Source organism: Asparagus officinalis, chromosome 8 (genome assembly GCF_001876935.1).
Source record: "Asparagus officinalis chromosome 8, Aspof.V1, whole genome shotgun sequence".
NCBI classification, from domain to species: Eukaryota; Viridiplantae; Streptophyta; class Magnoliopsida; order Asparagales; family Asparagaceae; genus Asparagus; species Asparagus officinalis.
The window spans coordinates 33,556,882-33,584,719 of record NC_033801.1 but is presented as its reverse complement, the minus strand read 5'-3'; the positions used below and the strand labels follow the sequence as shown (position 1 = coordinate 33,584,719).

Here is a 27,838-nt window from a genome sequence, read left to right as displayed (position 1 = left end):
AAAATAATACAGTAAAGGGCCAAGTGGTGCCTTTGAGATACCCCTCTATAACCCACACAAAATAAAATGCACATGATAACAAACCTTACCTTTTTGTTGCTTGACAAACTTCACCTTTTTGATTGCGTACACAAAAGTGACCGTTGAAGATGCTTTGTTTGATAAAAGGATCCTGATGACTTAGAAGAGAAGGAGAGATGTCATCGATCTTCTTCTTCTTCCTTTTTTTCCTCCTACTGTTGGAAGAATACAAATTGTTGCCTCATCAGTTGCTCCTAAGTTTTCTCATTAGTTTTATGCAACAGCTTGATGGTCAAAGATTTTCCCTTTCCGTTCATTAGAACAATATTATCTCTTTGTCTGTAGTATCTCATGTCCTTATAGGTCGCATATTTTATTCTTTCTACAAATTCTATCAGGTTTTTTCTTTCACATTGAGCTCATTGTGTCTGTCAAGTGTTTAATCTTCCCCCTTTTGGTGTTGACTCCATTTCCTGATATTGAATTGTACGTTGAAGCCTTCTCCTAAAACATTTTGATTATTATTAAAAGCAAATTACACAAAAATGAGTATGGCACTGTTTGGCAACTAAAAAAAGTGTCTTATCTAAGAGCTTGTGTCTTATTGACTTGGTCAATAAGCTAGTAGAGCTGTTTGGTGACCAAAAATAGGAAGAGATTATTTTAGAGATTGTGTCTTTTGCAAGTAGCTTTTGAAAAGCTACCTCAAGTAGCGTTTGTCTTTGGGAATGAGCTGCCAATTTTTGTCTGCCGTTTTTGCCCCTAATAATTCTAATTTTATATCAATAATATTGCATGTCTTTTTTAGTCATTTAACAAACTTAAGCTAGTTGTACAGCTACTTTTGCCAAACAGCTCTAGTCAATCAGCTAGCTACACAGCTAACAGCTTTCAGCTACAATTTCACAGCTTTCAGCTAGCTTAACAGCTTTCAGCTATAATCTCGCAGCTTTCAGCTAGTTTTGCCAAACAGAGCCTATATGTTGCTCAAGTTCTATGGTTTAGATTTGACTAAATCCAAGACATCAGGCAACCCGATCCAACTATTTTTTATAAGCATAATAAACAACCTATGACCACAGGCAAAAAAAAACATAGATGCAGAAAGCCAGGTAAGAATCTATGTGATCATGTGGCACCATATTCCTACACAGAAATATGTCTGGAAAGCTATGGCTCATCGACGACCACAATGACTTGGATATGACACTGACAAACATAACATTCTAATATTATTGCAAACGATAGACGAATCCACTATGTGCACACTTCTGAAACAATAAGTTTTCATGATATAGGTGTCCGTGTTGCATAGATGAAAAGGTTTGACAGCCATATTTTCCTTTTCCCCGTAGTAGAACTCGGAGGATTGCAAAGGCATGGATCTATATAGATGATTATAGATCAACACGAACTTTCGCACTTGAATAGAGCATCAAAAAAAAATTTAAATTAAATATATAATAAAATTTCACATTTAAAAGAGGCCAGTCATTAAGGTGAAAGTTTCCTCAACCAAAGCTAAACTCAAACCTGTCCCAAATCCTCTAATCTAGGGCTTAGATGAGAACTACCAGCAGCTAGGTTCGTTCTTTAACGTCAGAACCAGTTAGGATCTTAGCCTAATTGTAGTTCTATAGTGACAATCTAATTATTTAGGAATTATTTGAAGTCTTAGAAGGAATTATTGGATGTAACCTTTGACTTCTGGGTTATTTCCCCTTCAAATAATAGTTCAAGTTCTAATATAATAGGAGTGGGGGTTTGAGATGATGGAGATGGGTGGCATCAAAATAAGATGCTGAGTCGCATAGCGACAAAGATTACCTTTTTGCCTCATGTCCATGAAAGAGATCAAGGGAGATGCCATGTTTACAAAATTTCTCTTAGGATTTGTAGAGGGGACAAGACGTCATCCTAGAGCTATCCGATTTCTAAGAAGAAGAAAAAAATTAAGAGTTTAACCATTTGTGATCATTATATAATGACACTTTGACAATTATCCAACTTTCAAAAGCACTCTCTGTTTCTTATTAAGATCAAATCATAATCAGTTTCTTAAAGAAGATAGCTAACAGATGTCCTGACCGCAACTTGAAATATTTTCTTGCTGTACTGATCCACATATGTTTACTCCCATAGTATTAAACTTGATAGAACCTGGGGTATCACAGCAAGTATCACAAAGAAAAGTCACCATATTATCATAATGCAAATATGCGATCTAATCATGCACTATGGAAACTAGCAATGGAAGGCCATGTTGAAGTAATTGTTCATGGAAGCAATGATAAAAAGAAACAGCAGTGAGAAAAAATCAAGAGTCAGCAATGGGTACTTTCTGCAGTAAGAAAAGGAAATTTTTGACAAATGGAATGCAGTAATTGGGGCGGAAAGGTTAACCCAGTATCATGAAAGCAAATTAAAATTAATGAGAACGATTTAACATGATTTTAATACTGCAACAAGTTAATGAGGTAATGTATGAATGACTTTTTTTTTTTTAATTATGATGGATCAAGTACCTCCTGGGAAAGAAATTAGGTTGTCTTCACGTAATTGGCAGTCATCTTAACTACGCATCGGTTTAGAAATAAATAGAAAAACAAAAAAAAATCAACTTGTGAAAAATATTTTATATTCCAAGATTAGACATTTGCCATGTTGCTCAAGTGCGTACTGCTTGCAGGAGCTAGTCTCAGCCTGTGAAAAGTTCAAATAATAGTAAGTTTTTCAACGAGTAAAGAAGTGCTCTGGAGAATTGTACGCCACGTGGAGGAAAGGCGGCACTCTCCATGCTCTTTAATGGCAGCGGAAAAACCTCTAATATATGAGACCACATCAACCAAACAAGAACAAGACTGCACTTTTAGGGATTAGGTAAGTTGGTGGACAGGCGAATAAAAATCATTAACAGCAATGACAGTCAATCCACTTAGAAACCTGACAATTAAAAGAAACTCAATCAAATTGTCATAAGAAAAAAAAAGAGAAGAAAAAATAACAAGCTCCAAGCCTACTCGGTCAACTTTTTAAAGATGTCATGCGTTCTTCAGACCCTAGATGTTTATAAGTTTTAAGGTACTGTCTCCACTTGTCAAGCTCTAGGATATTTTGACAATCATTAAAGTTAGTTGCATCAAATATTCTGGAAAACTAATAACAGTTCATTGGTTATTTGTAAGGAATACAGACTGTATCAGCACATACCATTAGGAATTCCCAGACCAACTAACAATACTTTCTTAAGAAACTAAAACCAGGTCAAGGACAACATAGCTCGGAAAAGAATATCAAATCTATCCAAATTCAATTTTTCCAATTTGGAGAGAAAGTTGGAGATAAACTCCTGCGTGCAACATATTTACATGATTCGCTGTCACCTAGCAGTTAACTGTGTGCAACATATTTACATGATTCGCTTTCACCATTTGAATCTGCCTCAAATTACCTGCACGTTTTCTGTATATCTTCGGCCGTCACTCTTCATAGACCCATATTTCTTTTCAGCTTATAATCAGCATGACAATAAATGACTAACAACAATACATAGCCTTCTCTTCAGTAAAGCTGGTAGCATAAATAGTGTCAATGCACTTTCAAACCAACTACTTGAACAAAAGTACAAAAAATGGCAAATTAGGCCTAGAAAGATGACAGATCATTTCTATTCATAATAGGAATATCATCATACAGTAAATGAGACACACCTAGAAGATTACCACACAGGCATGACTTGTTCAGCTGTTTGCATTCTCCAGTCATCCATTTTTCAGTGGATTGCAATAATTCACTTGTTCGGTTTCTATCTCCGACAGCTTCCATGCTTTTCAATATTTCATATTACCATGTATGAATGGTTTTAAGTAATAAAGAAAATGTTTCTTTATGTTATATAGTTTGTCAGATAACTCCTTCATTTTCCTCATCAAGTTTGACAAGGATCATTTTTAATATATCCTAATTGCATTGCCCAAGTCATTACATGACACTTAATTGCCTCTAAGTGACTTAGTTGTTTCAACACGATCCTAGGTACTTCCCCATCAAGTTCAACGCAAGCCTCCAACCTCAAAACACTGTTCCATTTTCTTCGAAGTAATGATCTTTGAACTCTTATTTATGTTAATTGAGGTAATTAGAGAGATTACAAAGTTAATTTCCCTCTCCCCTCTACCTTTATTTATTATAGAATACTATTATTCCTAATTACATAAGGAACTAGAACCTTTATTAACATAACAACTTTCTAAATAAATAAAGTCCTTTCGAAACACTTTTAACTTGTTTTATATTCATCCACAAGATCCTTTCGTCAGTGATCAACATTTGTTGAAGGACAAATCCATGACTATCCTTCATGTTCATCCTCAATCTCTCAATAGAGGGCTTGTTTCTCAAGCGTAGATCTTTTTTCACATTCTTCAAAGATTGTCAGTCACCAAAATTGAGTTCTCTCAACCACTGGTGCTCCTCTATGGAGCATATATCTCAAAAGGATCTTATACACTCTACGTACCATGATTTATGAATTTGCAGCATTGATGTCAAACTATTCAAATCATTCTCCAAAACTTCCTAAACTTAGAAAATCAATATGCATATATATAGGAGATATTACATGGATATACTATATTACAGGCTAGTTCTCAAATTCGATTCTATATTTCCTCCATGCAATGTCCATTTTCTTGGTCCTTATTTCACACAAGAGTCTATAAATCCAGGTTAACTAGATTAAACATTTTATCCTACAATATTGTAAACCCTGAAGAAAATGGCGTTGGGCATTGATATATAGGTGATCTTGTTATCCGGCTAAAAGTATTTTCCTCTTCACTTCCCAGAAAGAAGTGGGGAAAAAAAAGTGGTCATATCAAAAAGTACACGAGTCATGCATTCATGTACATTAAATTTATAGCGCAGTAAATTGAAGATACAAGTCAAACCCTCTACATACATAAACATTACTCATTCCAGGCTCATCAGTAAAGCTTGTTGGCCGTTTAGCCCTTCGATATATAAATTCTGTTCTGAAACGCATTTATGATTCCAATCACTGTCTAGTCTCGAAGTCCCTGGTCCTACCTCAATTCATCTCATCTTTGCAGCATTATTAACATAACAATTTGTTTTAGCAATATCACCATTTTACAACAAGTCTGCAAATGACAAACATGTGAACCGTGTTTTGTGCGTTAGATAGTTCGAAGAGTAGTAATAGGAAACCCATTGCTGCTAATTCTACAATTATCAGTTCTAAGAACTTGCCATGTGAACAAACCGAACTTCACAAAAGAATAAAAAACAAAGGTTATTTTATTTGTATTGGATGGTGTTCCTATAGTTACACATATAAGCAGAATTTACCAGAATATATCACTTTAAATTAAATCGCTTTACAAAATATACCCACCATCCTCAAAGGAGAAAAAAGAAAAAAGAAATAGTGTTAACCTGTATATGAAGTATCCATTAGTTAACGAACAAAATTTATATTATTGGACTCCACAGACTTGTTCTGCAGCTCTAAGAAAGCCGATGCTATAGGTTATCCTCTGCAGATAAATATGTAACACGAGAATTAAAACACAGAAACTGATACTATTGAGACAAGCATTTGCCTGTTCAAAAGCCAAAAGGTGTACCTCTCGGGTATCTCTTAGACGCAATAGTTCCAGTCTCTGCCTTGGCCTCAAGTTTAACAGGTTCACAAGCTGCAAAATTTTAATACAAAGGATTATGTATGCCGTACTAACACTGTTAAAGGGAAAGCATGAGACCAAGAAAATCTGCATACCCAGAAACTGAATTTCTCTGGATATTGTGGTCCAGGCATTCCCTCAGCTTGAAGTTCCATGTGCCTTGATCTTCTACCTGGATATGACTCGGTGTTAGCATTAGCAGAAATTTCGCTTAACAAGTTACGGCCTTAGAATTCCATAGGAAAGAAGGGAAATGTATGTGCATCCAGAATTAATGGTCTGACAGATATAATATAGAAGTAAGACATAAATGTAAATCAAATGACTCGAACAAAGTTGCCACAAGGGGCCATTGTCGAGTCCACTTAACCTCAAAACTCCCTGCTAACTTGCAGCACCCTCCTATGTACATGGGAAGAAATAAACATGTAACCTAGAATTTCCGCATAAGAGCTTAAAGACCTTGAACATAAAAGTCTACTGCTCGAAGACCATTTTATGTAACCAGATGGTAGATAGTGAAGTCAATAGCCAACTTATACATAAAGAAAGTCCATTTATTGAGTAATATTATGTTCGCTTTAAAGCTCGAAAGGCTAACCAATGTGCATGCTATTGACATTCCGACCTAACATTATGAACTCACTGAATTACAAGGCACAACTTGTAGCTATGAAGCAAGGACACAGGAACGAACCACAACATGATACAAGCAAGACAAGGACAGCAAATTCTAACTCGCCCAGTATCCAAGAAATTATCATAAATTTCGATTAGTTAAAGATATCTGAGTTGAGTCAGGCTTAGGTTTTTCATACTGTTTTCTTTGGATTGAGTTTAGTTAAAGGAGCTACATTTCATTTGATAAAGTTGAACCCAACTCAAACTCAACCTATGCTGAACCTACTTAATCAATCAGCCATACTTCATTGAAATTGAGCTGAGCCCACTTCATTGTTAACAACAATAAAGAAGGTATGAAATCCTGATATCAATATCGATACAGGATCTCTCTTTGAGGCATCAGTATCAGTAGCTTTGGTCATTTCGGATCGAGATTATCGGATTTCACTCCCAAAACATTGAGGGGGTATCAGCAACTTGAAAGCCAATTGAAAGGGTGAAAGTCACAGTTTCGCAAGAAAGAAAGTATCCACGTCAGCATACAAGTCAAATATAATGTTTGTTTGCAAAACAAATTATTGCTGAAGCTAGAAAAATAATGAGGTGTGGCAAGACCATATTATTATTTTTATTAAATTTTCCAAATCATTCTCAATGAAATTACACATTCCCTCCACCGACTAACGTATTCTGAACCATAAACATTTATAGTTTTTCTTTTATTCCTTTTTTTTTCTTTTTTGGGGGTTGGGTGGGGAGGGGATTGAATATTTATAGTTAAAGAGCCCATTATATGATGTCGGCTGTTTGAAGATTGATAAATATCAGATAACACATCTCACTTTAATGATCAAATCAAGGTTTTAAATGTCGACTGACATGTCTGACATGTCGGCCGACATATCGGTTTGAGTGCTTGACCGACACGATATGGACGTTTTCAACTCGTATATCAGTTTTCAGGGCAAAATCGGAAATATCAGGATCATATCGGGCATATCGGCCTATTTTTTAGCTTTGAAAAATCGGCCGATATAGTACTTTTTTTTAAGTTCTGTTTTTTGTTATCCGGTTTGGGTTTAGTGATAAATACCCAAACACGTTTGACCCGTTCTCATGTTTAAGGGTTTCTTATGAACCCGATAGAAAGAATTTATGAACCCAAATCCATATATTATTTACCTTTTTATATGTTTAGTCTATAGAATTTATAAAGTATGCTTATATTGAATTTATGAATGCTTAGATTACATTCAGGACATGATATTATACATATGCATACTACTCGATATGGCACCCCGATATATCCCCGATTTTCGCTATCCGATATGGATTTTAGCCATCCGACATGAACCCGACATCCGACATTTAAAACCTTAGATCAAATACATTCATTTATTTCATCAATTTTCTACTATAAAACAAATGTCACATGCATGCATCCTAGTGTTATAAAAAGCATCCTAGGCGTAGGCAGACCAGCGGCCGCCTATTTTTGGCCGAAGTGACCAGTCTAGGTCACCGCTCCACCTAGGGCTAGGCGGCCCACTTGAAGGCAAAAAAAATCAAAAATCGAATCCATTATCCAAACCCGCAACCCGTACCCAGTTCAAACACTAAATAACATCCCCCTCTCAGTTATATCCGCCCTTATCTCTCTCCCTCGTCTACGTGCACCCCCGGGGTATGCTGCGCCTGCGCTCTCGCTCGTCTCTTCTGTCTCTCCCGCATTCGCAGGTGGGCGGGGCTCACCCGGGCCAGCTGGCTGGAGTCTGTCTCAGTCTTACTCTCTCTTCCTCTCCCGTCACCGTCGAAACTCTCCCACCAGCCCTCTCCATCACCCGCCACCACCGAACTATCACCCGCCGTCGTCGTCGTGCCTTCTCTCGCCGACCTTCAGGTAAAATTTCAAACTTCTTTTATTTGTAAACTGTTTTTAGCTTATTTACTATTTTAGACCAAATTTTTACTTATTAACTGTTTTTTTTAATTTAAATAGTTGAATTGTTCAATTTAGTTTAATTAAGTTAGTTTTAGTTAATTGTAGTTTAATCTTGTTCAATTTTAGTTAATTTTAGTTTAATTAACTAGTTAATTTAGTTTAATTATTTAATTTATTTAATTGTAGTTAATTTTAGTTTAATATTGTTCAATTTTAGTTAATTTTAGTTTAATCTTAGTTAATTTTAGTTAATCTTAGTTCAATTTTAGTTAATTTAAATCTTTTATTTGTCATGATTTGATGATTTGATTTATGAATGGTTTGTTTATTGAATTGTTGTGATGCAGAATATCGGATATTCCTCCTAAGAAATCTGCAGGTTTCACCTCTATTCCCGCGAAAGCCCCTATGAAAGATAAAAGTAACTCAGGAGATATCGGTTGGGAGTTTGTGTTTCTTCAAAATCCAGCTAATTTGTGCTTGGTGCAATGTAAATTGTGCTCACACAAGATGAAAGGGGGTCCTTAGATTGAAGTAACATCTTGCCGGCAGATGAAACAGTTGCATAAAGTGCTCTAAGATTTCAGCTGCTGATAGGAAAAAAAATCCAAGAAGCTATGGATGCTAATTCCAGGAGAAAGAAACTAAATGAGATGCATATCTTAGAGTTGCAAGATGAAGTACAGTTCGACAAGCCGGATCCAATGGCTATTGAAGGAGAGAAATTGTCTCCTCTACACACACAACGGACGGAGCTTCAAAGAGGTCTAGAGAGCCAACCGTTGGGCTGATGGATGCTTATACTGCTAGTGATTCCGAGCCAGCAAAGAGACTGAATGGAAAGATGGTTCAGCCTTGGAGTGAATGAAGTTTATACGAAGGAAAAGAGAGATTGGGTCCACAAGCAAGTTGCTAGATAGGCATATGAGAAAAGTATTCCTTTGATACCCTCTCTAGTGACTCCTTTATGCGTATGTGCAGCACTATTGGGGATTATGGACGTACTTACCGATCGCCTAGCATGTATATGTTGAGGGAGCCGTTGTTGAGGGGTGCTTTGAATGAGACTTGGTCAGCAGTCGGTCATGAACCTGTGCATCTACAGCAAGCTAGGCACGACTTTCTACAAGTCGATTAGAGTGCTCCGGGGACTCGCACATAGGGGAATACATTTTTGAGTAGGTGGATGCATGCATTGAGGAGATTGGCCCACAGAAGGTCATCCAGGTTGTCACAGATAATGCTTCGGCAAATATGGCAACAAAGGAGAAATTAAAGGAGAAGAGGTCGAGTATCTTTTGGACCAGTTGTGCAGCTCATACTATTGACACTGATGCTTGAGGGCATTGAAAAGTTGCCAACCTTCAAAACAACTATTAAAAAAGTAAAGGGTCTTACCGTCTTCATCTACAGCCATCACAAGATCTTGAACATGATGCGCCACATATGTGAGATGAGGGAGATTGTTAGACCAAGAGTCACTTGCTTCGCCACTGCATTCTTGACCCTTCGGAATGTTCATGAGAAGAAGTTGAAGCTAAAACTCATGTTTTCTGATGAAGAATGGAGGAAAAGTAAACATTCTAAGATCGCAAGTGGTACAAAAGTGGAGCCCTTGTCCTGTGTTCCTATGTGAGAGTTGGTGGCAATATGTAAACAAGCTATTGAAAATTTATGGTCCCTTTTTTCACATGTTGAGGATGGTCGATAGCGACTATAAACCCTCAATGGGATTTGTCGTGGGGATGATTAAAGACACAAAAGGAGGAGATCAAGTTTGTTTTGAAGAAACAAGAGAGCCTGTGCAAGTTGGTGATCGATATTATATATTCCAAGTTTGAGGATAGATTATATACACCCTTGCATATGACAGCTTATGTCTTTAACCCTTGCTACTTCTTTCGAGATGATGTTGCTAGGAACTCTAGGGAGGGGAAGGATGGGTTTCTAGATATGGTGAAGTTGCTCTGTCTTGATGAGGAACACCAAACTAAGGTTACTAAGGAGTTCATGGAGAAGTACATAGAGGGTGGACTAAGGGCTCATTTGGTAGAAGTTTGGCAGTGAAATCTAGATAGAAAGTGGACTTCAACCTAGGTAAATTTAGTTTATAAATTGAATTTATCAAATTATCAATCATAAGGTATTTTTTGCACTAGTGAATTCAACTGAGACAATGTGTTTACAACTAGTTGGCGGTATATGTATGACGGTGATTGTCCCTTTCTGTAAAACTTGGCGATGAAGATTTTTAATCTCACTAGCAGTTCTTCCAGATGCAAGAGGAACTGGAGCACATATGAGGGTGTAATTTACATAAATATCTTAAATTAATAAGATGAAGTTATCCATTTATGACTTTACTAATTTATTTTTTTCTCCTTTAAAGATTCACACGAAGAAGAGAAACAGATTGGAGTCGAAGAGGTTGGTGGATTTTGTGTTTGTGAAGTTCAATGTCAAGCTCAAGCAAAAGAAGAGGAGAAGATAAAGACATACTAACAACGCAGGATTGCACTACAGCATGTGCATGGATCTTAGATGGAATCCCCTCCGATGACAAGGAAGAGACTCATCCCGGTTCAGCTTAGTTGGACGTTGGTGCTCCGATGACAAGGAAGAGACTCATCCCGGTTCAGGTTAGTTGGACGTTAGTGGAGAATGTATCTGGAGCGGCTGAGGTTGCGACGAACCGAAGGAGTGAAAGAATCACAGGAGCTGCAGGACCTTCGATGATTACTAGCGAAGAAGAGTCTTTTGTCTCCGACGATGATGTCACGAACGAGCATGAGGACTTCGAGTGATCATGCGGTTAAGAATTTCCATGATGACGATGATTTCATTAGATTATATGATTATCACATGCTAGACATTTAGACTATTCATGTTTTTTACCTTCTTGAGCATTAGACTTTTGAGTTTGCGATATTATTTACAATTGCGATGACTTGTTATGTTGGGCATGATGTTTATTAGTATTTGGTTACTAATTTGGCTATTTAGTATTAATGCATAGTTGATTATCGATCTAAGCTTGTTATTTATGTTTTTTTCGATTTTATATGAACTTAATACATATTTTTGTGAATTATTATAATTAAATAAATTTAAAAAAGAGGCAAACGCCTAGGCGCTAGGCCCGGCTCAAACGCCTAGTCCGTCTAACACCTTCTATAACATTGACGCATCCTACCGATGTACATGAATTTTCATCCTTAGCTTCGAGTAGTGTTGAGTGTTAACAATAAGATTAATTTTAAATCTCTTTTGTAACTGCAGAATCACAAAAAAAAATCTGATTAAAAAGTGTGAAAAATATTAATAATTGTTGTATTTAATTAAAGTGGTTCTCACTTTTCTCACATTCATATTAACTTTAGCACTTTTCAAGGGGAAACCTACATTAAATCTGACATGGATCTCTTTTGTCATTTCACTTTCACAACCACTTTCAATTAAACAAACACCCGAAGTGTCAAATGCATTTCACTTTCACACTTTCGCCTCTCACTTTCGTACAAATGAACGCCCCCTTCAGTTTTTCCAATTATCTTTCCTTCAATAACATAATAACTACTCACCAAAAGTATAAGATATTTCTTTCCACAGTTGTTGAGGTTTAGATTATGTTTTGGTGATATTTCTTTCCATAGTTGTTGAGGTTTAGATTATGTTTCGGTAATATTTCTTTCCATAGTTGTTGAGGTTTAGATTATGTTTTGGTGATATCTTTAACATGTGATAGCTAATGTCCCAGTAGTTTGAAAATAATATGAAACAAAATCTATAAGGTTGGATGTAAGAATTGAAGTATTAAAGTAATCATATTGCCATGTTATCCACATGTTAAACTATTATGGCCTTTTAACTCAATTATAATCAAATACAATTAATAATAGAGCAAAAAAAAGAATAAATTTAGAAATACATGATTTATAAAGTGGGGAGATGGCCACATTATTCTCCTCTAAATTGGTAGTATATCACTTCTAAGTTTTGTTGTCTAAGTTTGTTTAAGGATTGGGACAATTTTCACAATGATTTGTTGTTGAATGTGGTTCTGATTAATTCAAAAAAATTACACCTACCACATCCTTCATGTATTGAACTTTTTCTTATTTTTCACTAAAGGAAAATATAATCATGCACTGAAGGCGAATCATAACCATCCATTAAACAAGAAACGGTGTTGAATGTTTTTCACTATTTTTTTATAGTGGAGAGGATCCAAATCCTATTTGTTTTTTTATTATATAATTGGTTGAATGGAAATGAAGTTGAAATGGAGCAACTGGATTTATAGAAACATCATTTGATTTACAACTTTGTAATTAAAAAATGTCAATGGATTTGCGCTTTGTCGAAAAAACTTGCAACAAATGCTACGGCCAATTTTGTGAGGGGAAAAGGTGCAAGAGTCAAAAAAGAGAATTAAAAAATAAATATCTCACCTCATCAAAAAATCTTTTTAAATTCAAACAGAAAACTATCTACACCTAAGTTTCCTTATATGGCAAAGTTCTCTAGCTTTTTCCTAATGATTTTTCAACCAAACACTAAAGTTACACTTACAAATATATTTCCTACAATATAATTATTGACGTCCAAACATCAAATCTGGAGTTGATTTTCTGCATCAAATGATGCATCCAACATTTGTTGCTGCAAGATTTGCTGCCATTTATTTTTGTAACAAACCAAACAGCCCCTAAAAAAAAGTAAGACATCTTAAACATGTTGCAACAAGTGCTCTCAACTAAAACATATTATATAATGAGACACATGTAAGTACAGGCCTAGCGCCTCCAAGAGTGATCAGGAAAAATGTATTTGCACAACGCACATACAACTTCATAATAGACGTGTTCGTGTTGTATAGTTGATAATGAAAAAGCAAATATTTGATCAGCGAGAATGCATCATATGGTGTTAATTGCATTAATACCCATTCTTGCAGCTTCTCTGGCATTCGTTATTGATGTTCGAGCTAGTTCAGCAGCTGCAATAACCAATTGCTGTAGCTGTTGACAACCATGAGAAATGTAAGTTAGCAGATCTGAGTGTTTCATCAACAAGATTTATAAATATTAAAGAACAGTCCTACTGGAGAAATAGGGAAAACTGATTGAATGTTTATCCATCAAAGAAATATGTAAGAAACATAAGGGCAAACATTCTCCCCTCACCAGTGGAAATAATCATAGAAAGATGGTGAATTTTCAAACAAATTAACATTTCGACGAGCATATACCTACATTTTCTCTTTTGCATAATTCAATCCACTTCCTCATTCCATATAACAATAAACCATTGCCAGTTAGATTATATGGCTTGTTAAAGGAATTATGAACATGAAATTCAGGAATAAAGTCGCACTTCATCATAGGTTGCAAACTATAATTATGTGCATTATGCGTGCCATCCCTCCTGACCATGAAAATCTTGTCTCATCTATTATTTTCGTTGGAAAAAATTCTGATACATTAGTTATTACACTTTCCAATCAGTTATACGGCAGATCTTTACTATAGCCTCCCGAAAACAAAATTCTGAACTTTAGGATTTTAAGGCTACACGAGCACAGAATAATATTTAATCCTACGATGAAGTGACATAGACATGAGTATCCCTCAAGTATCAAATGTGGAACTCTATCAAATTCATCTAGGACACATTGTTTCCAAGCGTGTGACTGTGCTATGTGCTTTTGTACAAAGGCATACGTATAGCAGTCAAATTTAGTCTTTTAAAAACTGCATAAAATATTTTCCTGTAAAATTTTGTACGTCTATCAAAGAAACAGTATCCAGAATTAATAGTTCTCTTTTTCCTGTAAACAGTTTTTTAACATAAGACCATACATATATGTTGTAAAACAATTTCAGACAAAGATTACCAGTAGTTGACGAAACAGTTTGTACAGGTTAATTAACAATTATGTCTACTACTCTAATGTTAAAACAAATTTCCTTCACAAAATTTTTGGAGAGAGTCTTCAGTAAACAATACCGCGAATTTTCAAATGAGTTCACTAGAACTATGTTCTCCTTTCTTGAAAATCTATTGCCCTTCACTGTATTCTTCATTTGAAAACATATCTAAAATTCTTAACTCTTTTATTGAGGATATAAACTGTATAAAGTTCATAAAAATTACTGGCAATCAGATAAAACTATCTACATAGAGATGTAAATAGTAAAAATTGTATGGCCATTCTATAACAGTTTACACCAAATAGCAAATGGACTACCTGCACCACAAACAGTTTATGTTTTGAACCTTTTTTATAAAATGCAAGAAAATCGATAGTAGATCTCAGGAAAAATGCGCATCTTTGGACAAATTTTTAATAAACAAAAAGGTAAAACAACCAGCTAATGCACAAAGTGAAAGAAATGTATAAGGCTACAATACATTATAAAGGATAATTCAATTGGAGAGTGTAAAAGGCTATTTGACAAAATACAGGATATATTTTCTCTATCTTTCATGACTGTGACATTAATACATAAGCAGAGGAATATATATTTAACTTGGTTCACCAGTTTGTAAGGTAATGCAACTGTTATTTCTGTCTAAATTTGTCATCCTGCTTATTTGACCAAAAATTTGTCAGCCTGCTTACTTCAGCAAAATTTTCTTAATGCAGTGACTTTTTCCTTTTCTTGCATAACATATACAGCAAGGTCAATAAGTTATCCTACCACCAACTAGTCTTCTAAGTCTCAAGGACATCTCCCTCTAATTTTACTAAGTAGGTGTATATGCTAATAAAGACCAACACAGTTGTTACAAGTGTAAAAGGCAATGATAATGGTAAAAACATATGTCAGTGCCCCCATGCATCCAAGGCAAATAGCAAAGAATAGCATCAGGCTTACATCTTCTCTTTCCGGAGACCCTTCTGGAGGCTGTATATCCTCAATCCACTCAATTTTCGCAACACGATACCTGCAACAATTATACATTTAACTGAAATTCATGCACAAATATCTTTACGTTTATTGATAGATATCTAGCTTATAAATAAACATGTTGATACTTAGTGTGAAAAAAGGCTAGAAAACCCACCCATCTTGATCCCATGATTCTAAAATGCGAAAACGCCTCCGACCTTCTACCTACATATAGTAACAAAAAGATAAAGTCTTAAGTACAATTTTTACAAACTCGCGGAGAAAAAATTTGGAGTGTACTATAAAAAGGAGTCCACAGCATGAATAATGGAACCCTAAATATCACAAGAGTAACTTGCACAATTTTTAGGATAATAGAAATGTAGTAAAGAGTGCCAAGCATCCCAGTGGTAAGGGATTTTATAGTCATGCAAGAGGTCTTGTGTTCAAACCTTCCTCCCAATATTGTCTAATATCAGGGTGTTATGGGCCTAGGCTATCCTTTCTAAGAAAACAACAAATATCTAGTGGAGTGATTATTGAACAATTTTAATTCAGAAAGCAATTGGTGTGAACCATTGTTTTGACAGAATCCATGAGATAACAAGTCCTCAGTAATATGTACAACATTGTTATAATATTGGCTGACATGGCCGATATACTAGCTGCTATGCCATTTCTTAAGGCTAGCTGCAAAACGATATTGTTTCAATATTGTCAATCATTTATTACAATTGTTTATCACATATCGGGCAATATTTTGGCCTTAAAATATCGGCAGAAATGTTGTAATATCCATTTGAGCTTTTATTTTTTATTTTTTTAAGATTGGGTTTGGATATATGACTCGCTTAGGCTTAAATCCAAATAAATACCTGTGCATGTAATGGCCAAAAGAGAAGAATTAGGACCCAGCTGAGTCCAAATTCTCTTGCGAGAGTTCTGTGACTCACTCATACCCAACAATTTACCTCGAGATGGATTTTGTTGCGATACCACTTTGAACATGCCTTTATCATCGACTGTTGCTGGCACTAAACCCTTTTTTTTCATTGACTGTTTGTTCCCGGTAAGTTTCTCTTCCCCTAAATCTTTCACCACTTAAACCTATTTCCCCATTTTCATTCATCATGGAGTTTATGTTAAGCTTTGGGTCAAAAGATCTCAAAAAGGCATAACTTGGAGCTAATTGCAAAATAGGGTTAGTCTTGGCATTATGCGCTTCAAAATATAGGAACTTCTTCAAAACTTTCATGATTTAAACATGAAAAATTGATAGCATCTTTCTTTAAAGCTCCATTTTACCCGATGCATCGCGTATAGACATTTAAGGTTTGTGTACACATTATCCAATATGACGCTTTGATGTTTATCAAATATCCCGGACATCCATCATCTAATGTGGAATATTCCACACGACATGTCTCAACATCCGATACAGAGAATACTGATGTACAGTGTTGCAACTTGCAACCACAGTTCAATGGTACCATGTTTACCGGTAATAAAAATGTTGTTCATTGCTTTCCATAATAGGAATTTTTTATTGATTTGATATTTGTCATTGCATGGAAATTAGATATTCATCGTGTAATTTAATGCCCTTGGATGCCCTGATCCTACATTGAATCCCCAACGATCATAGGTAAAGCGTTCTTAGCCTGAATTCTATTGGTCCTAAGTTCAAGACAAGGATGACCTCAACTCTGCAACCATATCATGACCTGGGATGATAGCCCAAGATCAAGGCAAGAATGTTTCCATTGCCGGTTCTGCTCAGGGTCAGACGTCTGCACCTTTCCCTGCAATATCGAGAGGCATTTTCTGGAACTCTCCAGGTCAAAGTGGAACAGACTTTACATTGCATCAAGGGCTACCCTAAAAAACAAGTTAAATAAAATATAACTAGAAATCTTCAAGTTCAATTGACCTGTATAGGAGTGAAAGATAAATCCAGCACGTGTACGAGCTCAAAGAGGATTAGAAAGAGGAGAACCCATGATCTCAATGCATCAAGAAATTGTAAAAAGATAAACAAGCAAGGGTCAAGACAAACGAAGAGCTAAAATGAGGAGACAAGTATCAGATGAAAATTGTAAATTGAATGGAAATGGACATTTCAACAAGAAACGGAAAACAACAATCAGGCAAAAGGAGAAAAGCAGTTAGAGATGAAAAGGGTAAATGGAATTACAGGAATATAGAATTATGTATTTGTAGTGAAACAAAAAGCTTACAGAGCAAGTGGAAAGGAATATTTAAATTCTGTCGTGGAATATATTATTTGAGATGTACAAGAATTGTTTAGATATTCTGGCTCGAGAAATGATAAAGAATGTGGTATTACCTATTAGATAGACAACAAAATCACGAACTTCCCAAGCTGGGCATACCTACAGTTAAGGTAGCGACAGAGCGGCAAAACTTTTGTTCAACATTTTTAGGGCTCACTGCATGAGTCATTCCCCCAACAATTTTACTAGGGGTAGCCACGGGCCATGGTTAACAAGAAAAATATGACAGAAAGTAAATTTTCCATAGTTAAGTACTGCACTAGAGCTTTCAGGAAGTCTAGTGCTGAGGATGCCAGATATTCCAGCCTAAGTTAGATTAAACATACTCCACAATTAAGATGTCTTTAGCTTGCAGTCTTCATGTAACCTCTAGCTCTATTTCTCCGGAGGTAGCAAAAGCCAGCAACCAGAGGTTGGGAAAAGAATGCAACAAATAACCCACAATCATGGCAATTGCCCAATATACGCATTTAAAATAGATGTGAACCAAAGAAAGTCATAAAAAATCATAACGTCAATATATCAATATATGCAGCAACATCTTCAATAAATGTAAACAATATTGCCTCAGAAATAACATCAAAGCTGGAAGAACATTTCTGAAATTGTAATGGCAACGGTTTTACCTCCAAATAAAACCGTCCATCTGGAAGAGCCTCACACCTATAATGAAGCAAATGGTTATGAGTTTTGGTAGGAACCAGAAAGAAGAATACAAGAGAAGAGAGGCACTTACTCAACAATTTCCACTTCACAAGCGACATCGGCAATTGAACCTGTCATGGAATCAAGGATAACCTGCAAGATTCAGTTAGATAAAAGACAAATCATTCAGAGCAAAAGAGTAGAATCATCATGTATTGAGTCAAGAAAGAATGAAGCCCAACCATTCCCATCCGATGATTTCCTTCCATTATCCTCCTCACCTGTTCAAATAAACTAAAATAATGATTAACAGCACCAGATCTGTGCACAAGAAAAAGGAAAATAAAATAAAGATATAATACCAGGTCAACTTTAGTTGATTTTACGAAGGAAAACCAAATTCTAAAGTATACAATGTAATTGAGACCTGATGATAATTCAATCATCTGATCTACCGATTATTAAAATTTGCAGTAAGGCATCTTTTTATAATGCATCACTTTTTGATAATCAACTACTAGACACTTATGAGAAGATAATTCAAATATAGCAAGCAAAACAGTCCAAACAGAAATCAGAAATGTTACATCCACTCCCTCTCTCCCTCAAGTACAGATGAGTTTATAGTTATAAAACAATTAGTAACTCAATAACAAAGATCTCTACGCTCTCATGTCCCAAGCAGGTGTTTTGATAACTTTGCAAGAAATGAAAATCAAAAGGCAATTGCAATCCAAGGATCTGATATAATATCAGAGTTTGCAGAAATGATACACAATTTAAAGACAACATGGAAAAAGATAACAGAAAGAAAAGGGTGAAGGAAGAGTCATGACTTTGTTAAATTAGCTAAAAATCATTTCATCACATCTCTATGGAGAAGCCATATCACAATAATATCTAGCTGTTTCAGTTCATTAACCCAGAAAAATCAATGACAGCAATAAGCTCAGTTTGACTACAAATGATCACTTGATAATAAAAAAAACAGGGCTTGAAATTTACAGATCAAATCAATATCCCAAAATTCAAAACATGGAACTTCAAACACTTCTTTCAATTATGATAGACAACAAAAGAATCCCAGATATCACAAATAGTTAATTTAAACAAAATTTAAGCAACTTAGTTAAAACATGAGGCAAAGCAAATTATCTCACCATTAGTCTGTAACGAGGTTCAAATATATTAAGCGATAACTTTTGACATGGGAGAACAACATCCATGACAAAAAGAGGCATTAAATTGATGCCCAAGTGTGTCAAACTTTCATTCTCTGACTTCCTCTCAGCATACTCATCAGGAAAATTTTTCTGTATAATGTTGTTCAACGTTACACTGAGAAAGTCACAAAAACTGAAATCAGAAGCTACAAGAGAGAATAACACTAATAAAACCATGAAGGTAAAAAAAATGATTTCAGCTGCAAAGAATATAGTGATTGTGCCAGTTGTATGTAAATCCACAATGAAATAGAATGATGGGGCATTACCTAACAGGATATGTTCTGGGACTGATAAATAGAACTGTGCGGCACATAGGACATCTGTTACCTGCCATTCATACAATATCAGGATATGTGGTTCACCAACACCCTCCATAGGTCATGATAAATCTTAAGCTCACCATGATCCAAAGCTTGAAGCAGACAAGCGCGACAAAAAGAATGTCCACAAGGAGTAGTAACTGGTTCATATAATAACTTCAGACAGAGTGTACATTCAAAGTCATCTGTACGCTGGAGCTTCCGAAGTCTCACCCTTGTTACTGAATCAGATGTGAGGTTGTCAAGATTCCGGAGATTGGTCTGAAGCTCGTGGCTGCATCATACAAAAAAAAAGAGCATACATAGATCTCATGGTTTTACATCATATACAAATAGGATGTGCTTGCATGAGGCAGAAAGTATAAATATTAAAGGACTTCTTGGCACACCACTACTATGTGCAAATTAAAATTTATACCTAAGAGGATCGACTAAAAGACCTGAAATAAGTGTTTCCCTTGCATCTCCATACCGTTCCAACTGTAAAACAACAGGAATTGTTCAAACCCTAAACAAAAAACCAAGTACACGAAAAGTAAAGATACAAAACTTAACTGCCTGCGGTTAACTGTTATAAATATTATGGTCAAAAACATAAGCAGAAGAGCCAAACTCGAAAGATAAAGCCTCCCTGACTATTCATAAACCCTCTATTCGCGTTAAGACTAGAAAAAGTATCAAAATACGCAATACATGTATTACCTCCATCACCATCCTCTTCCACCATGGAGAAGAATTTAACAGAAAAAGTATTGCTCAGTCAACATGATCATACTTAAAATGAAATCAAATAAACCAGAATAATGAAAACAATTGTTGATTTGTCATAAGCTTAAAAGCTTTGAGGTGAGTCCACCCAATAGGAGTAAAAACGTATGGGTCCAATGCTTGCTGTAAACAAATTTTGGGAAGTAGCGCCAACCTCAAATATAGACTAGGAACTAAGGAGGGTAAATAACCAATTCCAATAGATGGATGGATGGTACGTCATAATATCCCAGTCATAATATCCCAGTCATTGCACCAAACTTCATGGCTGTAGGGGTTGCAGTGATTCGCTAACACCCAGATGAATTAGGAACTGAGGGGTTCTGCCCATCTTAATGAACTTGCAACTGCATGCAAATTTTTAAGGACTGATCAATATATTCAAGGGGGTTATTGCAGGAACTAGGGAGAAGTTCCGCAAATAAATTCTATCCTTATTCTACTTTTATCTGACCATCAGTTACAATTCAGCGTAAATATCTTACCACAACCTTTCCAACCACACAAACAACCAGAAAACATCCCTGCAAGTCTCCCTATCAGCATCATTTACTTCCATCTTACCAAAAGATGATATTCAAAGGAAATTTTCTTAACCATTCCACAGTAACCATTACTCGAAAATTAAGGTTTTAAATTAATTAGCAAGATTCTTCTTGAAAATAAAGTTCTACAAGTTACGAGAAAAATAAATTTTTTCTATGGCATCATAACTAAAGACATCTTATCGTCAATCTCGTTACACAATGCAAAGGAGCTCTTCATAATTGTCAGGAATATGCATCTCAACTTCGTCAAGCAGATCATTTAGCATATGTGCTCATAAAAAAAATAACAAAACAAAGTGTTACATGTGTTATGCACATTCTGAAGATACTAGATGAAATCCGAATAATCCAGACTAGACACAAGTTCGCGATAGATAGAATCGTAGGATATACTGATCAACAGGTGAAAGCTTTTGTTGCTTCTCACACTCTCGACCAAAATCAATGTTTTGGCTCCACAGTGAGCAAGTGGGGAACATCCACTTGTTATTCACTCTTGTTGACCTAATGATGGCGTGATTGAAATTAGCGTTCTACGCACCTACCTTAATGTCCAAAAAATTGAGTATAAGTCTTCCAACCTCAATCAAAAGCCAGACAAGCAGCGAAAATAATATTTTTACACTGAATGCTGTAGAAATGAACGACTCCCTTCCCTTCATCAAGGATAAAGGTGGAAAAACTCATTGACAAAGAATTAGCCCAGAGTGCAATACTGAAATCAGTACAGTCCACAAGTCATGGAACACGAACAAGAAGATAGCAATGTAATCACAGTCAATTGAAATCAAATAATGTGGCAGCGAAAAAGTAAAACAATTGTAAATGGTGCATCCAATAGAAAATGCAGCCTCATGGCCACATTCAACAAAAAACAAAGCACTGTGCTACCAAGATAGCATACGATACAATAAGATGCACATCGATCTGTTTTAATTAATAAATGTAAATGGACCAAGAAATGAGAACAATTACCAGTACAAGAGACTTGGCCTTCAAAAAGTACGATTTTGGTGAACTACTCCGAAGATTCAATACTCTCTCAGCATCCTTAAGTGAAAGCTAAAATATTCCACAAAAGTATTAGAATGAACTAGCAGTAAAGTGATACAGTGGTGGATTTTTCTTTTTTTTTCTTTTTTTATTTTTCCTTCAGGCAGTACACTAGAAGTTACACCTCAGCATGTGTTGTTGGGTCAAGCCCATTAAGCGGGTCGTACTCAGAGTCACTTGCAGACCTCTCTTTTAGGATTTGGCTAATCCTGTCGTAAACACATCAAAGTATTAGGTATCTTCTTTAATTGCTCCATTTATCTTTAATGGAGAATTTGCACTAGACTTCTTTCGAGAAGGAGGGAAACAGCCAGAATAAACAAGGTGTGCAATAATGGGCTAAACTGAAATCACCAAGGAACTCACCTACAAAAAGCAATACTACGGTTGCTCAGAATGATAGGATCTCCTGATTTCAAAAGTTGAGCTTTAGAGTAAAAGGAAACAGCCTGCAGAGGCAACTCAAATGTTAATCATGTCAATTTTAGAAACAATAGTATTTTCCTTGTAAACAAGGAAATGGGAAATTCAGTTTTGGCCCTATAAAGCAGCAGCAATCTTAAAATGTCTAAGCAGTTAGCATTGAAATACATGACTATCATTAGCCAAATTGAGCAGGCTACGACAGAATGCCTCATGCATTCATTCATCGAACTTTCAAGGAGCAACACAAAACTAAAAAGGTTCCTACATCTAAATACATGTTTTTGTTAAGGCAAGATTCCAAAGTAAACTACAGCATACTAATTAAAATATGGGTTTTAACAGAATCAAGTCCAAACAAAGAAATGAACTGCATAAAAAATGAGTCTTTAACTTCATCATATCATGAGTCTTAAATTTATCCCAAAAATTCAATCGAATGAAAGTTTTTTCTTTCACTCACATCCTCAAATCTGCCAGCTCTAAAAGCCCGATTCCCGCTCCGCATTAGCTCGAAAACCTCGGAAAACCTCTCCCTCGGAATTCCCATATCATTCTCATCCTCCATCTGCATAAATTGCCCATGTTAGAAACCAAATTCCCAATTTAGCCGAAAACCAAAAAAATCGGAAAAAAGAAAAAGGAAATCAAATACCGACCCATAAGAACTCCTCCACATCATCGTACGATTCAGAAGCAGCAGAAGAATAAGAACCCGCCATCAAAAGATTGAGAGAAGCTACAGATTGCAATAGAAATCGAAATTGAAGTGGGTGAGTTGAGAGAAATAGGAGGAGGGATTGAGAATCGAAGCGTGTTTGGTTAAGGGACCTTCATTATCACGCGGCCCAGAATCGAGAAACGTGTTCTCTCGATCCTCGACCGTGGCCTTCCTTTCTCTTTGAATTTAATTTCTTGGGGATTTATTAAGGCGAGTAGGGCCTTGCTCTTTCTTTTTCAGAAAAAAGAAAAATTAACAACTAGGAATAAAAAAAATATTTAGATTGACTGTTACCCGAGCGAAGACTTGATGGGTGTTGGATTTGGGTTCGGCTTGCGGCGGCGGCACTATTGAGAAAACGATAGAAGACTATCTCCGGCAGGAGTCCAAATTTTAACCTTCTCTTTCTCCTGTCATATTACTTTATTCCCCCTTCACATAATTCAATAATATTTATTTTTTATCATCTCTACAGCAGGAGTTTTTTCAAAAAAATTTTACTTTATTTGGGACCCACTATTTTCTACCATCACTCCAACATATATACCCCACCTTATTTATTCATTTCTTTTTCTTATTTCATATATATTACTACTACTACTATTATTATTACTAATATAACTCATTTATTTATAATTATAAATTTTTAATATTTACATAAATAATATATATTATTAATTTAATTTTTGATAATATTTTTATATTAACAAAAAAACACACGATTTTATTAAGCATACGGAAAAGTCAAACACACACAAATTATTGAAAACATTAAAGAAAACACGCAATAAATTGGTAAATCTAATCAGAGGTTGTTCCAAATTTCTGCCAAATGTGCTCGATGAGATCCTTTTTCAACTGAATATGTTGGCTCCTATCTCGTAGTTCGGCTCTAGTATGATTATCCGATCCGGATCGGTCTCGAACATGGACTTGAAACTCAGGCAATACGTCTGTTTGAACACTGGAAGAGGCGGAAGAGCTAGGATTGTTTGACGGTTCAAAGTCGATATTTTCCCAGTTTCGCGAATACGAATCTCGTTCATCTTCCACTATCATGTTATGTAAAATAATGCACGCCCTCATTATTTTACCTAAGACTTCAAGATCCCACGTTCGAGCTGGTTGGCGGACAATAGCAAACCGTGCTTGGAGAACCCCGAATGCGCGCTCCACGTCCTTCCTGCATGACTCCTGTTGTTTGGCAAAACATTGTTGTTTGGATCCCTGGGGCATTTGAATTGACTGGACGAAGACAGGCCATTTTGGGTAGATTCCGTCAGCAAGATAGTATGCAATATTGTACTGCCGTCCATTAACAGTGAAGTTTACCCTTGGAGCTTCACCAGACTCAATGTCATCAAAAACGGGTGACCTATCTAGTACATTTATGTCGTTCAAACTACCAGGAAGCCCAAAAAAAGCATGCCATATCCACAAATCATATGACGCAAGGCTATTACCCCTTCGCAAAACCTCTGAGTACACTCAACCGCAGTAGATTCTCCTATCTTCACGTACTCATCACAAGCATCAGCTGCTACTCCAGATGCGAGCATGCGTAGGGCAGCAGTACACTTTTGGATAGGGGTTAAACCAAGCTTGCCCGCATTATTACGACGTTGTGTGAAGTAAACGTCAAAATTTGACATAGAATCCACAATTCGTAGAACGAGAGGCCTATTCATTCGATACCTTCGTCGAAATTGGGCATCAGTGTATGTGCATGATTCGGCAAAGTAGTCGGCCATGAGCCTCTCATGCGCTGCTTGATGATCTCTATATATGGACTTTCTCTTGCGCGGTTGTTCTTCTCTTCTAAGCAACTCTTCAAGCAGTTCTTGTTGCCTATCAAACATTTTATCTTCTAACTCCCATTCTTGTTGGAAGTATTCGAGATTGAATTCATTTAGGTTTGGATCCATTGGAGGGTATGTAGAAAAAATGTTGATAGGTATACTCCAAGTTGTGCATTTGGTCAGCATTTATAATGAAAACCTTTGTTCAAAAACATGCAATTGCAACGACATGTGGCGTATGGCATGCATTGCAGGGAGTTGTCAATTCATGCCTTGTCTTTAATTGCAGAGACTTGTCAATTCAACCCTTCGTCTTTAATTGCAGGGAGTTGTCAATTCATACCAGAGAGTTGTCAATTCATACATTTTTTAACTTTAATTGCAGAGACTTGTCAATTCAATTGTAGAGGGAGTAGTCATTTCAATTGGATTTATTCAAATAAAAAACAACGATTTTATTCAACACTCCAATTTCAACACACAAAACACTTAAAAAAACACTTAAAAACACATAAACAAACTAACAGACAAACAACAACTTCTTCATTTGCCAAACAGTTCTTTCCTCAACAACTGATATGCTTCTTCATCTTCATCGTCACGATCTAGTTTGTTTTTCAAAAATCTCCACGTCTCCATATTCTTGGCACGAGCGAGGACATTCATAGCTTCAACAGTACTTGCTCTATTCGCTTCCGCCTTTTCACGAGAGGTGACTATATTGGATAACTCATCCTGAATTTCGACCTTCGATTTCCTTGGTTTACTGGACGAAGCTCTAGCTTTCTTTTTTGTCGTGTCCCTACCCTCAGGACGTACGAGGGTAGGAGCGGAGGATTCAACATCTTCACTACTACTCTTTCTTTTCGAACCGCTACTACCCGATACTGCTACTCCTGGCATATATTTTGGTTGATTGCGAACAACCTTCCACTCATCCACCAAATTAAACGATGTACCCATTTTCTCAAAGTACAACTCCCTGCCTTTGGATATGTAGTTTTCATCAGACCAACCACTTTGCTTCTCCCTACATGCAGTACTGTAACAGCCAATGAAATTAGAAATTTTTCTGTTGATGTCTTTGTAATGACTCTGGCACCGAGCTATGGTCCTCTCTTTTCCACTCTTGCCATTCTCATTCTCATTCACATACTGTGTAATTTTACCCCAGAAAGTTTCACCTTTTTGGTTGTTCCCCAGCTCACTATCATTACTAGCGTGAAAATAAGCAGTTAGCAGAATTATGTTGTCTTCTGTGCTCCAACTATCGTAACTTGATCTCTTTGTTGGTTGTTGGGTTGGAGGTAGAAAACTATGAGGAGTATCCCCACCAACATTTCCCAAAGAGATCTGGGTGGAAAACTCCGGGATTTCTGTAGATCCGCTACTGAACCGAGGTGTCGGTGGCTCAATCGACTCCGTGGTAGGGAAATTCATATGGGATGGAACATAGCTGCTTCCCGCAGCTGGATGATAACCGTAAGGAAGATAAGGGTATTGCATGCCAAAATTTGGTGACATCATATACGGCATTTGAAAATTGGGTTGCATACCAGCATTTTGAGTAATTTCCAGGGCTTGCATATTTGGATTTTGAGGTGAGGCTGGTTAGGAAAGTTGTAGGAGAAATTAGGATAATTTTGTGAAGGATCCATTTGAAAAAGTTTGAAGAATATAGAAGCAAAAGCAAAGAGAAGGTGAATAAGGTGTTGAAAACTCAGATTTTTTTTTGTGTCCAAATTACACAAGACTAATCTCTATTTATAGAGGTGAAAAAATAAAAATTATTGCTATAAAAATTATAAATTAATTCCTAGTATTTATCTCCCAAAATATCATTTAAAAATTAAGAATAAAACAAAAAAGGCCAACCAACCAAGCCTTGACACATGGCTCCAAGCATGGGCTAAGGACAATTCGCGGGACCCATGAGGTTAGAAAAACCGGAGGTGAAAAATTCACCCATCCGATTTCGGTTTTCCAATTCACCCCTCCAAAAACCCCCTGCTGGAGCCAAAAACCCCCCAAAAAAACCCCTGCTGGAGATAGTCTTAGGGAGTGAGTAGGGAGTGAGGGGATGAAATTCCCAAATAAAGGGGAGCCAGCTATAAAAAGCGACTGGGAGGTAAGAGGGGGGCACGTACGGCTCAGATCTCGTCTCTTAGAGCCAGATGGCAAATTTCATTTACCCTCGTTGTTTTGAGGAATTACCAAAATGTCATCATTCCACGTGAAAAATTTTGCTCCAGGGCCCAGCAGTTGAATGGCAGGACTCAGCGGGATTGGACGGGCAGGGGTGCATCCCGGAGACCATATAATTGAATATTTGTTATTCTATGTCACAGAGGTTTTTGAAGCTTGGTGCTTAGCTTTAATACTGATTTTTGGTTCAAATCAACTCTATTATATAGTTTAAAACTCGTTCTGAGTTCTTAAACTCGTTAAGAGTTCTGTTTAAACTTGCCACGTAAGTTCTCCTCAACATCTAATCAAGAGGATTCAACTGTTCCGCGAGGTGAAACGTCGGATCGTCAACGAAAAGCAAACTCGACACGAACATTGAGGGAGGCATTCCATCGATACCAGGAAGAACCCATGATAATCACATTTTATTACAATTTTATACCCTCATTATCTATTTTACATGAATAAATATACCATTAATAATTGTTGTTAGCTTAGTTTGCATATAAATGAATGAAAATATAAATAAATATTATTAAATGTAAAAACCCCTTAAAAATCTCTCTTCCCTATTTTGTAGCATTTTTGAAGCCCAAAGCCGCATCAAGTTTTTGGCGCCGTTGCCGGGGAAGGTGCTTAAGTAGGTTTTAATTATTTTGGTTCTTT

The 27,838-nt window shown here is 36.3% G+C and overlaps 3 protein-coding genes across 8 annotated transcripts; all 3 read right to left on the bottom strand.

Moving 5' to 3' along the window:
- On the bottom strand, window positions 1-23,560 carry LOC109851511 (LON peptidase N-terminal domain and RING finger protein 1). Of its 6 annotated transcripts, none has more exons than XM_020421688.1 (19): window positions 23,125-23,369; window positions 22,929-23,033; window positions 22,409-22,491; window positions 22,167-22,251; window positions 21,965-22,051; window positions 20,092-20,153; window positions 19,754-19,947; window positions 19,620-19,680; window positions 19,288-19,465; window positions 18,370-18,408; window positions 18,219-18,280; window positions 18,109-18,145; window positions 15,364-15,413; window positions 15,174-15,243; window positions 13,238-13,313; window positions 5,822-5,898; window positions 5,670-5,738; window positions 5,479-5,579; window positions 1-236 (listed from the first exon to the last, which is right to left on the bottom strand). In XM_020421688.1, exons 1-18 carry the CDS (start codon window positions 23,185-23,187, stop codon window positions 5,520-5,522), a joined length of 1,458 nt encoding a protein of 485 aa, XP_020277277.1. In that variant the 5' UTR covers window positions 23,188-23,369; the 3' UTR covers window positions 1-236; window positions 5,479-5,519. The 6 variants fall into 6 exon arrangements, with proteins under 6 accessions (XP_020277277.1, XP_020277276.1, XP_020277274.1 ...); XM_020421687.1 differs by lacking the exon at window positions 1-236 and adding an exon at window positions 3,212-3,591; XM_020421685.1 differs by lacking the exon at window positions 1-236 and adding an exon at window positions 4,810-5,183.
- On the bottom strand, window positions 23,988-25,111 carry LOC109821108. Its single transcript, XM_020387302.1, has 2 exons — window positions 24,663-25,111; window positions 23,988-24,588 (listed from the first exon to the last, which is right to left on the bottom strand). The coding sequence occupies exons 1-2, from the start codon at window positions 25,109-25,111 to the stop codon at window positions 23,988-23,990; spliced, it is 1,050 nt and encodes a 349-aa protein (XP_020242891.1).
- LOC109821107 (glutathione S-transferase T3-like) lies at window positions 25,529-26,572 on the bottom strand. The gene has a single exon (XM_020387301.1). The coding sequence runs from the start codon at window positions 26,570-26,572 to the stop codon at window positions 25,529-25,531; it is 1,044 nt and encodes a 347-aa protein (XP_020242890.1).

Coding starts and splice junctions, on each gene's coding strand:
- LOC109851511 (XM_020421684.1), bottom strand. CDS start 23,187: ATGGCGGGTTCTTATTCTTCTGCTGCTTCTGAATCGTACGATGATGTG. Junction 22,492..22,928: donor GAGCTGGCAGATTTGAGGAT/GTGAGTGAAAGA, acceptor TTGCCTCTGCAG/GCTGTTTCCTTTTACTCTAA. Junction 15,414..18,108: donor ATGGACGGTTTTATTTGGAG/GTAAAACCGTTG, acceptor TACTATATGTAG/GTAGAAGGTCGGAGGCGTTT.
- LOC109821108 (XM_020387302.1), bottom strand. CDS start 25,111: ATGGATCCAAACCTAAATGAATTCAATCTCGAATACTTCCAACAAGAA. Junction 24,589..24,662: donor GCGGTTGAGTGTACTCAGAG/GTTTTGCGAAGG, acceptor GCTTCCTGGTAG/TTTGAACGACATAAATGTAC.
- LOC109821107 (XM_020387301.1), bottom strand. CDS start 26,572: ATGCAAGCCCTGGAAATTACTCAAAATGCTGGTATGCAACCCAATTTT.